Source organism: Arabidopsis lyrata (genome assembly GCF_000004255.2).
Source record: "Arabidopsis lyrata subsp. lyrata unplaced genomic scaffold ARALYscaffold_6, whole genome shotgun sequence".
Taxonomy (NCBI): Eukaryota; Viridiplantae; Streptophyta; class Magnoliopsida; order Brassicales; family Brassicaceae; genus Arabidopsis; species Arabidopsis lyrata.
The window spans coordinates 21,233,543-21,248,804 of NW_003302550.1; the positions used below are offsets into that span (position 1 = coordinate 21,233,543).

Consider the following 15,262-nt stretch of genomic DNA (forward strand, 5'->3'; position numbering starts at 1 on the left):
TATTTCGGGATCCCTGTACAATCATTCTTTTTTGCTATTTATAGGGTGCAGAAGTAGGGTACACTGTTCGTGTGAAATGTCCTTTTTGCCCTTTGGTCGGTGGAAAATCGAATCTGGGCCTTCTTTTGGCTTCTGCTGGGCCACATGGAAGCATGGGCCCGTTGAAGGGTTTAGGCCCGTTAAGGGGTTTGGGCCCGAGCCCAAAACCCACCATCAACAATGCCAATGTCTTCAAGTGTCTTTTCGTGAAATTTACTCTTGTTTTACGAAGGTAAAAATTGCCTTACGACCTTTTTGTTCGCTTTGTTTCGTTTCTAGATGATATTAATCGAAAGGGTTTGGTTTTAGATATGCCACCAAAGAGGATTTTGCAAAAGGCATAGCTGGGATGGATGGGAATGTACTATTCGTTCTAATATCTCTTTCTTGATTACCAAATCAAAATCTATTTAAGAGATTTACACTAACAAATACCAAATGGCTAATCTCCTCTCGGTGTTTCTCTGCAGTTCCTTGACAGTTGGGTCATATTGGCAGAGTATGCAAGAACGAGAGAGCAATCACAGTCATATCAACCTCAGAAACAAGTCTCGTTCTCCATATGGTAACCGCTAGTGAATATTAGTATTTATGCTTCATTCTATTCTCTTCTATGGTCGAACTGTTGTCTACATATCTTGTTATTACCCTGGAAACTTGGAATTATATTTGAGTAATAACCAAAAACTGTTATTTGCTAGATAAAGTTTAATAGGTCTCCAAGACTTATATTTCACCGGTTTAGATATTATCATGTACTGGACTAATCACTAATCGTATTTATTGGTCCTGACAATAATGATTTTACATGGACCAGTTGGGTCATATATATTTATACGGTTGGGTTTTGAATTACTTCGGCTTATCCTCTTGACTCTTGCTTCCAACGTCAGTTCTCGAGACGGGTACTACAACGTTTCGGTGGGTGAAGGCCCTGGAAGGATCTATGCCTTGGGCATGTGTATCCCAGGGGTTGAACCGAAGCGCTGTTCAGACTGTATCCAACTTTTGTCCAACAGTTTACTACTGATCAAATCAGACCAATTCATTCGAGTGGTAAACTGACAAGATGATCTGTCTTGTTCGTTATTCTGACCGCTCGTTTTTTGACTCCTTAGAACAAGAGCCGGAGATAACAGTTTGTAATAGTGAAAAAATTGGGGACGTAACAGAGTTTAACAGAATATGGCCGGACTTCATGGAGGATATGTTCATAGCAGCTTCCTCCAGGCGTTATGCGGCCAAGGTATCTCCTCTGATGGGTTTCCAACGTATATACGCCCTGATGCAGTGTATACCAGGGTCATCTTCGATATCATGTGACGCCTGTCTTCGGTGAAGTGTCACTAAGTACGGGGAAGGGTGCAAGGGGAGGCAAGGGACTAACATTCGAAGGCCGGTCTGCTTTTTCAAGTGGGAAACAAATCCCTACTTCGATGCTTTCGTTGATCCACAGTCTACCCCTCCTCAACCCATGCGTCCCCCAGGTGATGCAACAAAGTATCCTTCCTTGTTTAATATATGTTTACTGAAGTACCCATGCCGTAACCGTATGTATTAATTTTTACTTTGCCGTTTCCCGTCCCTGTTTCCGTCCCCGTATTTTGTTTCCATACCCGTTTCAGTGCTACTTAGGCTTTCAATCCCGTAAACTCATATTTTTCCTTAAACATCTGTGATTCTCCTGTCCTGAATCTCGTTTTCAGCTTTGCTAGTCAAACCAAAACGTGACTTGAATATTGCTTGTGCAGATACGATCTCCAGAGGAACTTTAATCGCGATTGCGATGGTACCAGCAATAATCGTGGCACTGCTTGCTCTAGGATTTGTTTATTGTAGGAGGAAAAAATCACATAAAAAAACAAAACTCAAAAGTGAGAAAATTTTATACTTGTCACTTATATTTTACTCACACACAAACACACGCGCGCACACACACACACACACTTCCTGCGTAATAACACCATAAGTCCAATGTTGCAGTTGATGATGATATCACAAATCCACAGTCACTGCAGTTTAATTTTAAGACACTCGAAGAAGCAACAGATAAATTTTCGGGCTTGAACAAAATTGGTCAAGGTGGATTTGGTGAAGTTTATAAGGTATGCGTACTTATATTTAATCTTTCTGGTACATTTTTAAAGTATAACTTATAGTATGGGTACTTTTTGTAATCATTCGTCAACTGAGTGCATTTTACATGTTAGATACAACAATTACCTTCTATTTTGGTATCTTAGAAATTTGGTTGGCTACATATATGAACGTTTTAGTGTTTGATTGTTGATGTTATTTTTTTTGTAGGGGAAACTTTCAACTGGAACTGAAGTAGCAGTGAAAAGACTGTCGAAAACTTCAGGACAAGGCGCCCAAGAGTTCAAGAGCGAGGCTGTTCTTGTGACAAAGCTTCAGCATAGAAATCTGGTTAGGCTTCTTGGATTTTGTTTGGAAGGGCTAGAAAAAATACTAGTCTATGAGTTTGTACCTAACAAAAGCCTCGACTATTTCCTATTTGGTAATGGTAATATATTTATGCAATGTACAGACCCTGCAAAGCAAGGCCAATTGAACTGGAGAAGACGGTACAACATTATTGCAGGGATTGCTCGAGGAATTATGTATCTTCATCATGATTCACGGCTTACAATCATACACCGTGACCTCAAAGCAAGTAACATTCTCTTAGATGCCGATATGAACCCCAAAATTGCAGATTTTGGCTATGGCAAGGATTTTTGGAGTTGATCAAAGTCAAGCCAACACAAGAAGAATTGTTGGAACATAGTAAATTATCTATCTTATATTGACTAAAAAAAACTCTGATGGTTGGTTGCTTGTATGCTAAAAAGACATTCTATTTTGCAGTGGATACATGTCTCCAGAATATGCAATGCGCGGCCATTTCTCCATGAAATCTGATGTCTATAGCTTTGGAGTAATGATTCTAGAGATTATAAGTGGCAAAACAAATAGCAGCTTCTACCAAATCGATGATTCTCCTGGTAACTTGGTCATACATGTGAGTATATGATCTTTCGAGTTACATGAGTGTATATGATTAAGCCAAAGGATAATAATTTATTTGATCACTTTTGTTAGGCTTGGAAGCTTTGGAGAACAGGGTCACAATCAAAGCTCATGGATCTGATAATAGGAGAGAGTTCTCCGAGTAATGAGGCGGTTATCAGATGCATCCATATCGCACTTTTATGTGTTCAAGAAGATCCTGCAGATCGACCAATGTTGCCAGCAATCGTCATGATGCTAACTAGTAACACATACACTTTACCTATGCCTCGAGCACCCGGATTTTGCCTCTCAAGCATGAATGAATAGTCCACAAGCAGGTCTATTCCCGGTTCTATCAATGATGTATCGATCACCGATCAAGATCCTCGTTAAAGAATGTTTTTTTCTTGATACTACAACTGTAATGAGTATATAGAAGTATCAACATCAACTATCTTTCTTGTTATTACTCTACTTTATGTGACATTTAAACATATACATATAGAAATATACTTGTATTTCAGATACAAACATTGTACAACAAGGTTAACGTTTTGAACCTATTTTCAATAACCAGATTCAGACATTATTAGGTCATTAGTGTTTGTGAAGCCCATCTAACAGTAAATTGAAATTGTTTGTATGATTTAGGAAATAGAAAGGGAATAGTTTGGATCAAACAAAAGCAAACCATAGTTTTTATTCATGGAACTTGGTTAAATTACATTATATTTCAAATTGACCTTGTTTTTTTTTTCTTTCTTTCTATTATATCATCTTTTGAGAAGGAACTGGTGGAGATGGACCACGACATCTTTTTGCTATTTCACAACCCCGATGGTACGGATTCGCCGGTTGGTCGGGTGGACAATTGCCATGATCACATCCTGGTTGGCGATCGCCTCGTCCTATTCCTGGATAGCCAATGTCTTTTGCAACTGCTACGTTCATGTTGCTTAGGAACACACATGCTATAAATATTGCCACGACCATAAACCTTTTTGTTCCTTTCAAAATGCTCATGATGATTTGTGCCTTTTTGTTTGAAAAAATTGTGTTTGTGTATCAAATTAGTTAACAATGTTTTTATGAGTAAGAAAAAAGGTTGTACTTTGTGATATTTATAATCAACGAAATTTTTAGAAAGATAATCCATGCATATCAAATCAGTGATATTTGTTGAATAACATGGAATGAATTTAGGGGATTTTAATTGATCTCAATCTTTATAATGCATTGTGTCATGAAATCATAATCTGTTAATATATGATGCTGTCCTTTTTTTTTCTCTCTTTACTTAAAAAACCGATTACAATTGGATATGTGAAGCGGACAAGTAGAAAACATACTCATCGAATCAAATTTTATAAACAACTAAATATATAGATGCCAAAATAGTTAATAGTAGACATATTGGGCTAAGTTATACTATATAGGCTTTGTATATCTACTATACATTTTTGCAGCAGTTTTTGGGTACCCAAATCGGGTCAAATTTATTTAATTTTGACCCGGAAATCTTCAATCGGATATTTCCTTAAATTTTGGCAAAATTAATAAACGAAAATAATTAATAAAATCTAAAATATATATACTTTCTCAACTAATTACTATATTTAAACGCTTTATTCATGGTATATTCTCCACGATTTTTATAGATAAAGAAATCAAATATGATGATTTAATGCTAATATAACAAATTTGCATTAATTTCCTAAAACCTCTCTACCTAATTTAAACATAAATATATGATTCTTATTTCACTTTTATTTGATCTTATATTTATATTATTTTAAATTATTATAAAATATATAAATAGTTAGTAAATTTTAGTTTTTTTTTTCTGCATATGTTACAATTCAAATTTTTTAAAACGGACATATATTACTCAATTGATGAATAAAAATATGTGTGTAATCTATATTAACATTTTTAAGAACAAATTGAGCATTTAATCATGTCGTTATTTTATTCAGACCCGAAATTGAGTCATTCGGATCTTTCTTTAATTTTTACAATTATCTAAAATGGGACAGTATATCACGGGTGAAATCCTAATTAGTATTTTAAGATACAATTATAAATTGTTTTTACGGGTTGGTCCAAAAACACACACTAATTTAAAAATATACATGGAAACTATTTGAAAGCAACTTTCAAATTAACTCGAATTATATGACATTTAAATAAAAGTGTTATTAAAAAAATAACAAAATGATGTTTAATTTCATTTTAGATTATATGGTTGGACGGGTTTGGGTCAATATTAATACGAGACAATATACCACAGGTGAAATCCTATAAATAACAAATCAAAATACAATTATACAATCTTAAACACTAAACAAAACAAATACAACTTAAAATTTTTTATTTTAGATACAACGCATGTTACCCGCGGTATACAACAAAAAATATTATACACAATAAATTCATCAATTTATAAAAATAAAAAAATCAAATAATTAACCCGCGGTGTACCGCGGGTCATATCCTAGTTAAACGAGTATAGTCGGTTAGGTTTAGCTCGACATTCTCTACATCCTCTTGTCTATATATACTTTGTACACACGTTTAAGATCAATAACAGAACATATTCACTAAATCTACATGGTATCAGAGCATCTTTCCTGAAACCTAAACCTAATTCTCTGTTCCTTTCCGCCTCTCTCTTTATTTTTTTGATTAAAAGTTCATAGTTTTAAGCATCTTTGATCAAGATGTCTACAGAGATTGTTGCTGCCAAGAGTGGTGATTCCACAAATCCGACATACAAACTGTCTTCCGCTGATAACCCTGGATCAATGATTACTTCTGTTTTGCTAACAGGAGATAATAACAATGAATGGGCATCTGAGATGCTCAATGCTCTTCGTGCGAAGAAGAAGATGGGCTTTGTTGATGGTACCTTGCCCAAGCCAGCCGCTGATAGTGGTGATCTTGAATCATGGATTTCAGTGAATTCCATGGTTATTGGATGGTTGAGAACCTCAATTACACCTCGTGTTCGCTTCACGGTATCGTTTCTCACCAACGCACATGAATTGTGGCAAAACTTGAAGCAGAGATTCTGTGTTGCGAACAAAGTTTGTGTTCATCATCTAAGAACACAATTGGCTTCATGTCGACAAGATGGTCAACCCGTAATTGATTATTACGGCAAGCTTGCTGCGATGTGGGATGAGCTCTACACATACAAACCACTTCCAACCTCCGCTGAAGAGTTCGCGAAAGAAAGAGAAGAAGAGAAAATGCACCAATTTGTTATGGGGCTCGATGAATCAAGGTTTGGAAACGTTGTCAATTCAATCATCGACGCAGATCCATCTCCTGACATTGCACAAGCATACGCGAAGGTTATACGAGAAGAACAGAGGCTTCACTCCGTCAAATCGCGTGAGCAACATGAGGCTGTCGGGTTCGTGACTTGTCAGGATGATTCCTCTTCCTCACATCAGTCCACAGCTCGTCGTGATGGTGGTGATTCCACCGGTCTTGTCTCACGCCCAGATGCTTCTTTTCTCACCGGTGCAAATCGAAACAGAGACCGCAACTCTCTTTGTGCTCATTGTGGTAAACCGGGGCATGAAAAGAATTTTTGCTGGCAGATACACGGTTACCCTGAATGGTGGACCGAACGTAGCTTGCGTAATGGAGGAAGAGGATCAAATCGTGGTCGTGGATCTCAATCTGCTGGTCGTGGTCGAGGTCCGGTTACTGCTGCTCACGCAACCAGCTCTAATGGCTCTGTTTTTCCGGATTTTAGTGCGGACCAGTGGAAAGCAATCTCACTGATGGCGTTAGAGAAGACAAAGGGCAGTGGTGATACATAAAAGCTCTCTGGTAAGACTTTTGGTGACATTATTATAGACACAGGGGCTTCTCATCACATGACCGGGAATCGTTCTTTGCTTTGTGACATTGCTAATACTTCTCCATGCTCTATTGGTTTTACGGATGGAAGCAAAACTCTTTCTACCAGCATGGGAGTCATGCATCTTAATGACACGATTCATTTGATCAATGTGTTATATGTTCCGGATCTTAATTGTTCCTTGATATCCGTTTCAAAGCTGCTAAAACAACTCAAAAATTGTTTTGCGTTGTTCACTGATACCCTTTGCATTTTGCAGGACCGTTTTACGAGGACCCTGATTGGAGCCGGGATAGAACGTGATGGGGTATATTATCTTTCGGATGTGGCAACGGTGAAGGCTTACAAAGTGGACGCAGTTTCAGATACGGCTTTGTGGCATAAACGTCTAGGACATCCTGCTTTTTCAGTATTTTCGGATTTACCATTCTCTACTTCTTTACAATCTGCTAGTCCAAGTTCTTGCGATGTGTGTTTTCGGGCTAAGCAAACACGGGAAGTTTTCCCAAACAGTATTAATAAAACAATTGGTTGTTTTGATTTAATTCATGTTGACATTTGGGGACCATATCGCACTCCTTCTTCAAGTGGTGCTGTTTATTTTTTAACAATCGTAGATGATTTCTCTCGATCGGTATGGCTCCATCTCTTACTCGAAAAATCTGAGGTCAAAAATGTACTACAGAATTTCTGCGCATACAAGGAGAAACAGTTCGGAAAAGCTGTCAAAATAGTCCGTAGTGACAATGGCACCGAATTCACTTGTCTCTTGCCATTCTTCACTCAACAAGGGATAGTTCACCAAACATCGTGTATTGGCACGCCTCAGCAAAATGGTAGAGTTGAACGCAAGCATCGCCATATATTAAACGTTGCTCGCTCTTTGTTGTTTCAAGCTAGTCTACCGGTTAGATTTTGGGGAGAGGCTATTCTTACGGCTGCTCATCTCATCAATCGTACACCCACAAAAATTCATAATGGTCGTACACCTTATGAAATACTTTACGGTGCCTAACAAAGTATGTCGTCTACATAAGTCGCTTTATGGTCTTAAACAAGCTCCTCGATGTTGGTTTACCAAGCTTGCCGATGCCTTGACTACGTTTGGCTTTGTCCAATCATATGAGGATTATTCTTTTTTCTCTCTCACGCGTGGTGACATTGAGCTTCGCGTCTTGGTTTATGTTGATGACTTATTGGTGTGTGGTAATGATATTCCCACTCTTACCAAGTTTAAAGAATATTTGAGCAGTTGGTTTCGCATGAAAGATCTAGGCAAGGCAAAGTATTTTCTTGGTCTCGAGATTGATCGTAATGATGAAAGTATCTTTCTCTCCCAACGCAAATATGCTCTTGATATTGTTTCCGAGACAGGATTGTTGGGCTCTAAACCCGCATACACTCCCATGGAGCCACAACATCGTCTTCCCTTAGATGACAGTCCGCTACTTAAGGATCCGCTGTCTTACCGTCGTCTTCTTGGACGTCTTATATACCTCCTCACCACTCGTCCGGATTTGTGCTATTGTGTGCATATTTTGTCACAGTTTATGCAAGCTCCTCGTGAAGCTCACTGGGAAGTGGCTCTCCAGGTTGTTCGGTTTCTTAAACGATCTGCGGGTCAAGGAATTATGCTACGCGCCGATTCTGATCTTCATCTTACGGTTTATTGTGATTCAGACCATGCCTCATGTCCGTTATCACGACGGTCTTCAAGCTCCTATATCGTGTTTCTTGGTGGCTCTCCAATATCTTGGAAAACAAAGAAACAACGTACCATCTCTCGCTCGTCTGCTGAAGCAGAATATAGGGCTATGGCTCGTGCCACCGACGAGATCATTTGGCTTCGTCGTCTTCTCTCAGACTTTGGCGCTCCTCAAACACAACCTACTCGTCTATTTTGTGATAGTCAGGCGGCTCTTCACATTGCGGCTAACCCCGTCTTCCATGAGCGCACTAAGTTTATCGAGATTGATTGTCACGTGGTTCGTGATTCAATTCAAGATGGGACGATCTCTACTGCTCATGTCCCAACAACGGAACAACTCGCGGATGTTTTAACGAAGGCACTTGGGCGACCTCAGTTTGATAATTTGGTGTCCAAGTTGGGCATTTCTAATCCGCATGCTCCAACTTGAGGGGGAGTATTGGGCTAAGTTATACTATATGGGCTTTGTATATTAAACGAGTATAGTCGGTTAGGTTTAGCTCGACATTCTCTACATCCTCTTGTCTATATATACTTTGTACACACGTTTAAGATCAATAACAGAACATATTCACTAAATCTACAAGACATACTAATACGTTACTTCTATATGCATAATAGAGTAGGTGTCATATTTTATCAATACGGAGAAATGAAAAACAAAACACTAATTTTTCGTAGTTATCTGCAAAATTAGTGACTAATATGCGTAAAAAAAACACTGACCGAGTGACCGTTGGGTGTGAAAATTGAATCAACACAACGTACCAAACCAACATGGTCAGAAAAGTCCAGGACCTTGTGGTCAAGTGGTAAGGAGACGGGCTTGAGGCGCCAACACGTCTCAAGTTCGATCCACCTGCTGCGTGAAACTCTAACACATTGTTTCTAGACACCCACATGGATATAGGCCCTTGCTTTCGGCCCATTTGAATCAGTGCCGGTCCGAGCATTTGTGAGGCCCTACACGAAATATAAAATGAGGCCCTGATATTTATTAACAATATTTAACATATGATTTTTTTTATATATGTTAATTTTTATTATTGTTTTAAAAAAATATCCAAAAAAATGGACCTCAATATCACTAATTTAACTAAGTAAAATTTCAAAATGAGCCTCAATAACCAAAAAATACTACAAAAAAAAAAAAAAAATTGTGGGGCCCCAAGCAGTGGCTTGGGTCGCCTGTCCTGCGGGCCGGGCCTGATTTGAATATCCGGAGAGAAGGTCTATCCATGGGCTGCACCTCCCCAGAGATTAGTCTGGGCCCCTCCATAAGTCTAGGATCTACCCTAAATTATCAAAAAAAAAAAAAAAAAAAACATGGTCAGAAAAAAGTTGTAAATTGCAAATTCAATAACTTGTGCACCGAATGGAAATTGCAAATTCTGACTAGTATCAATGTGGTTTGATTCAAAAATGTGTTATCAGGTTGGGTTTTGTTAGTTGTGTGGTCTAAGTTTGTTTGTTGACTTCCATTGCAGCTATTGACTCCACTAACGATTCAAAGTTTATGAGTCAACTTAATTTTTCAAAGCCATTTGCATAATTTTCCTTAGACCATCTCTTTCAATTAAGAATGTATGGCAAATTCATTGAACCTGTCAAATTTGCCAAGAGAACCTACACGGTATTTGATGGGGAAAACGCCTTTTCAACCTCAACTATTTGCCGTCGTGTTGAAATCGGCTCATTTGCATTAGTTCAGGTTTCGATTTTGAATTATTTTTGAGTTTAGGTTGAAATCGACTGGGGATCATAGTTTGGGTTGGAAAAACCCGTCAGCAAATAGTTGAGGTTGAAAAATGCTATTTTCCCGTATTTGATGCCCAAACAATAACTTCTTGATTCTAATATCTAAACACATTTTCTGATCTTGAGAGAATGAAACTCAAGACTTTATTTTTACCAATCTTCTTGTTTTTCCTCATAACCTTAGATTCTGTTTCTGCACAAACTTGCTTTAATGGATACTTTAAACCCAATGGTACTTACGACTTAAACCGTCGTCGGATCCTATCTTCTCTTGCTTCTAATGTCTAAGCTAACAACGGCTTCTACAGCTCCTCCATCGGCCAAAATCCAGACCAAATGTTCATCATTGGCATGTGTATCCCTGGAACTAAACCAGAGAGATGTTCAGATTGCATCAAAGGCTCATCAGACGGCTTGTTACGAAGCTGTCCTAACCAAACAGTTGGTTATGTATGGCCAGATTGTTGTATGGTACGTTATTCCAACATTTCCTTCTCTGGATCATTCATTATGGAACCGTCTCAACCTATGTCCGATCCCGCACCTATCGGTGTTGATTTGAAATTGTTTGATAGAATCTGGGACGACTTAATGTCCCGTACGATAGCTGCAGCTTCGAGGACTCATGGATCATCATCATTTGGGCATAAATACTATACAGCTGAGGTTGCTTCATTGACAGCTTTCCAAACTATATATGCAATGGTGCAATGTACACCGGATGTTTCTTCAGGGGACTGTGAGTTTTGTCTGAACAAAACTGTTGTTGATTATAAGAAATGTTGTCGCGGTCACATTGGCGGTGCTTTTGTAAGACCATTTTGCTTTATCCGGTGGGATTTGTATCCTTTTGCTGGAGCTTTTGAACATCGTACATTGCCATCGCCTCCACCACCGCTTTCTTTGACTCCTCCGGTAAGCAATTGATGGGCTGCGACAATCACACGAGTCAAGATACCATATTAAACCTTTTACAAAATAATTGTGCTTAAATCTTTTACGAATCTTCGATTTGGCTTCTGCAACTCGCCGATTAGCTTCGCCAATCATGCTCGATGCTGATACTTGTGGAGATGATGAGATTGGTGAATAAACCCCTCCGATTTGTCACCGTTTGCCTCCGATTTCATATTCGGCGACTAACAAAAATGAACAAAACGAAGTATCGAAAAAGAGAGAGAGAAAGACGTGAAATTATTTTTTTCCGTTTCATATACAATATGTATTCGACCAACCAGAACATGACACGTCACAGATTCTTATGAGCTCTATAACTTCCTAAATAAGACTCGCATTTATTTACCCATTTTGATTTAAATTTGACCCAATTATATTTAGGAGCCCAAGGAGAGAAGCCCCGTTGGAAATGGTCTAACATTTCTTATAAGTGAGATATGGGCTGTGGGAGAAAATTTGCATATTGTAAAGATGGTATGGCGTAACTATTTATTAAATTTCCGATGTGGGACTCAGTTTTTTTTTAAAACATATTGGGCTTTTAAGTGTTATGGCGGCGGGAAGATATGATTGTCGGCCCTGTCGTAAGCCCATGTTTCAATCCTCTGCTTACACAATTTCGTTAATCCTAGAAATAAAACCGCGTCTTCGCCGCGATTTCTCCTCATCTGTCGCGCTCTCGCCGGCCTTTTGAGGACTATATGCATATTTCAATAAAGTTAAATCTAAGATAGTAGATTTACGTTGATTGTGAACATGATTTAGCAATTATACATCATGCAAATAAATTAGGTGAAGAAAAGAAGTGAGCAGACAATTGTAAATTGAAGTTTAACTTGTGAATAGTTTGTACAAAAAATCCTCTATAAATTGATAATCACTATAAATTAATTAAAAAAAAATCGGTCTCGAGTCGGACTAGTGTAATATTTAACATAATTCGATAAAATAATGATTTGTTTGAAAATTCTATGTAATTATATGGTCTCATCAGTATCATAAATTAATAATTGTATAAACTTATCAATATATAATATATATATATATATATATATATATATATATATATATAAAAGAAAATTTAGTAAACTATGATTTTAGTATTGTTTGTTTTTCATAAATATGCATTAATCCTTGATAGAGTTCATTTATAATATTTTATCATATGGTTGGTAATTATTTAAAATTCCTATCATTTCTCGTCCATAAAAGATTGTTAAGTAACGGTGCCTTTTTGTTTTCATTGCATGAACTCTGGTGATTACATTGAAATGTCATTATAGCAATGTCACATCTGTTCTTTTTCACACAAGAAAACCTCTCATCATTGTCTCTACCTCTAAGGATAGAAGGCCACGAGAATTGAACATAAGACTTCGCCTCGAACATAGATTCTGGACACTAGCAGGACATGATAGTGGTTTGATCGTCTTCAAATTTGATAGAGAACATCATGCTTTTGATGTGAGTGAAAATTACTTATTCTATGCCAACGATCTTTATTTGTGGGTGTATGATATCTCAACACAAACCCTACAACAAGGTCCCTCTATTGTACATACTTCAGCAGCATGCTGGAATAGAATAAGCTGGAACCCAAATGTATTGCAAATACTAAATGATTGAACGATTCCTTTATTTGTATAAATGTTAAAACAACTACAAGTTATGTTTGTCTGTTTTAACCTGTGATTAGATCTAAATGATTGAACAATTCCTTTATTTATTTTTGTAAAAAGTAATTTGTGTTAATTATGGTTGAATACTATTTGATGATCTAAATGATTAGAATACCTAGCTCTTTCATAAATATCATGATCATTAGTTTAAGTTTTGGATTTTGGTCCCCACTTCAAAAAATAATTGTGCTTAAATCTTTTACGACAAGTGAAATCAGTTGTAAGAAAAAAAGCTAATAATGTAAAATCAGTGTATCATAGGGAAAAAAGAAAAAATGTTAAATCCGTGTAGTTTATCAGTAATGATCCAATTGTCTATCAAAAGTTCAACAGTTTAAAACTGTGAGTAAAACTATTCCCGTTTCATAGGCCCATATCCTACCATGACAATAACTGACTCAAAGTTCTACGCAAGTACTACTATGGTCTTGAATGTTTAGAGCGGAACTTTGATACACGAGATGCGTTTTTATATCATGTCCCCATTCATGACATTAATTGTATGTGTGGGACAAAAAACACACTTACGTAATAAAAAAATCAAAAAATCAAAAGTGTACTTTTTTAGCTTAGTTTTGAAGAACGCATAGTGCGGTTAAGAATTCTCTAATATGGTGTGGTTTGTTGCGGTACTATTTTATTTTTATTTTTTTCCAGTTCAAAAAATTCTGAAAATTTTGATACAATTAAATATTACCAGTTTACACATTTTTCTTTATTAAAAAAAATAATTCAGAAACTTGAAATTGAAAAATTATTAATCAAAGTTTAAATAAATGATATATCTTACCGCACTTGTAATAGTCACCATTCAAACATTATCCAGTACCGCTTTTTTCATACAAATCATATTTATTTCGCATGATGCGTTTCTATCAACCGCACTGCAGTAAAACCGCATCATATCTCTATAACCGTTTGTCCCGCACCGCCCAAACCACCGTCACCATTAGAAACCTATAACTGAAAATAGTGGCTATAACAGTAAAAGGTTTAAAGGACACTTGTGAGTTATGACTCATAGCGGATCCAGAAAAATAGTTTACCTGGAGCACAAATAATATATATAGTTAATAATATTAAATTTTTTGAAAATATTATATCTATTAGTTTCTAACATTAACAATATTACACGAATTTAGACTCTAAACATTAAATAAACTATAAAAAGATAATAATCTTCATTCATTTACTAGTTTTACTGAAAATAATAATAAAAATGTAGGTATTAATTTTTTTTTACAGTAGACAAACATGTCTTAAAATTTGTTAGTTAAATTGAAATTAGAAAGATAACAATAGAATTGAAAGAAGATAGTTTTATTTAAAAAGAATAAGGAAAATGCAGTGAAGATGCTAGAAAGAACTTGGGATGTGGCAAAGAAATGAGAAATAGTTAAAAAAAAACATACCAAAAATTTGGAAAGAGGAGAATCGAACTCTCTTCCTGAAGGGAAGCATGGGGCACTTAAAACCAACTGAGCTATGAAGTTAATACATAGAATGAAAATTTGATAACTTTTAATAACTAATATGGGGCACCTACCCCACCTTATGATGCTATACGCCCCTGACTTTTGGGTATTAACGGATAAAAGGAGTATCTACTCCGTACTCATCTTTTCGTTTAGTTGTTGTTTCCTCGCAATGAATGGGATATGCTATGCATCTTTTAGTTAATTCTTTTTGTTGAGGGATTGAATAATTTCGAATCGTTGTTCTCGTTTTCTATAAAATCAGTGAAATGCCAACAAGAAAGGTAGTCTAAACTACCAATCAAGTAAAAAAGTTCTTGTGTTATTCGTTCAACGCTTTGATTGTGACATATTATTTTGGTATTAGAACAGTTCATTTATTTTTCTTGATCTCAGAAGCAGTAGAAACGATTGATTCGGACCACGTCGGTGGTATCAAGCATGTGAATTAACGAGGAGAGAATCAAGGATTTGGAGATTAGTTTAAGGGAAGTGCAAGACGAATTGAAGAAGTTGAGTCAGGGGATGGCCGAAAGATTCCAGACCCTTGAGGTGGCCTTGAATCGGTTTGGAGACGGTGGCGACTATTCCCGAGGGAGGCAGTAGTGGTAGTGCTCCACGTACTGGTCGTAAAAGAGAGGAGTATGATTAACAGCTTCAAGCAATAAACCGTGCAGAGAACACAAATCCTAAAGTGACTCCACTCCTACTTCTTTATTGTAGAAAAATATAAGCGAAACCAGGCCTTTCGAAATACGAG

General features: G+C 36.9%; 4 protein-coding genes across 4 annotated transcripts; 3 read left to right on the forward strand and 1 right to left on the reverse strand.

Annotated features, from left to right (window-relative positions):
- Positions 1–1,224: 1,224 nt before the first annotated feature.
- On the forward strand, positions 1,225–3,378 carry LOC110227423 (putative cysteine-rich receptor-like protein kinase 35). Its single transcript, XM_021021517.1, has 8 exons — positions 1,225–1,310; positions 1,381–1,526; positions 1,746–1,828; positions 2,049–2,144; positions 2,347–2,466; positions 2,756–2,826; positions 2,908–3,061; positions 3,142–3,378. Exons 1-8 carry the CDS (start codon positions 1,225–1,227, stop codon positions 3,376–3,378), a joined length of 993 nt encoding a protein of 330 aa, XP_020877176.1.
- LOC9308668 (protein RALF-like 28) lies at positions 2,589–4,454 on the reverse strand. The gene has a single exon (XM_021022784.1). It carries the CDS (start codon positions 4,072–4,074, stop codon positions 3,820–3,822), a length of 255 nt encoding a protein of 84 aa, XP_020878443.1. The 5' UTR covers positions 4,075–4,454; the 3' UTR covers positions 2,589–3,819.
- Positions 4,455–5,752: 1,298 nt separating this feature from the next.
- On the forward strand, positions 5,753–7,270 carry LOC110227670. Its single transcript, XM_021022780.1, has 2 exons — positions 5,753–6,894; positions 7,185–7,270. Exon 1 carries the CDS (start codon positions 5,772–5,774, stop codon positions 6,882–6,884), a length of 1,113 nt encoding a protein of 370 aa, XP_020878439.1. The 5' UTR covers positions 5,753–5,771; the 3' UTR covers positions 6,885–6,894; positions 7,185–7,270.
- A 2,673-nt stretch (positions 7,271–9,943) lies between these two features.
- LOC9310764 (putative cysteine-rich receptor-like protein kinase 34) lies at positions 9,944–11,631 on the forward strand. The gene is given in 1 exon segment (XM_002872553.2): positions 9,944–11,631. A coding segment is annotated over 1 exon segment (798 nt). The 5' UTR covers positions 9,944–10,520; the 3' UTR covers positions 11,319–11,631.
- Positions 11,632–15,262: the final 3,631 nt, after the last annotated feature.

What these genes read in the sequence shown, in the direction of transcription:
- LOC110227423 (XM_021021517.1), top strand. Translation starts at nt 1,225, where the DNA reads ATGGCCGGACTTCATGGAGGATATGTTCATAGCAGCTTCCTCCAGGCG. An exon ending in GATTTGGTGAAGTTTATAAG is followed by an intron (nt 2,145 to 2,346) that starts GTATGCGTACTT and finishes TTTTTTTTGTAG; the next exon opens with GGGAAACTTTCAACTGGAAC. An exon ending in CTGGTAACTTGGTCATACAT is followed by an intron (nt 3,062 to 3,141) that starts GTGAGTATATGA and finishes CACTTTTGTTAG; the next exon opens with GCTTGGAAGCTTTGGAGAAC.
- LOC9308668 (XM_021022784.1), bottom strand. Translation starts at nt 4,074, where the DNA reads ATGAGCATTTTGAAAGGAACAAAAAGGTTTATGGTCGTGGCAATATTT.
- LOC110227670 (XM_021022780.1), top strand. Translation starts at nt 5,772, where the DNA reads ATGTCTACAGAGATTGTTGCTGCCAAGAGTGGTGATTCCACAAATCCG.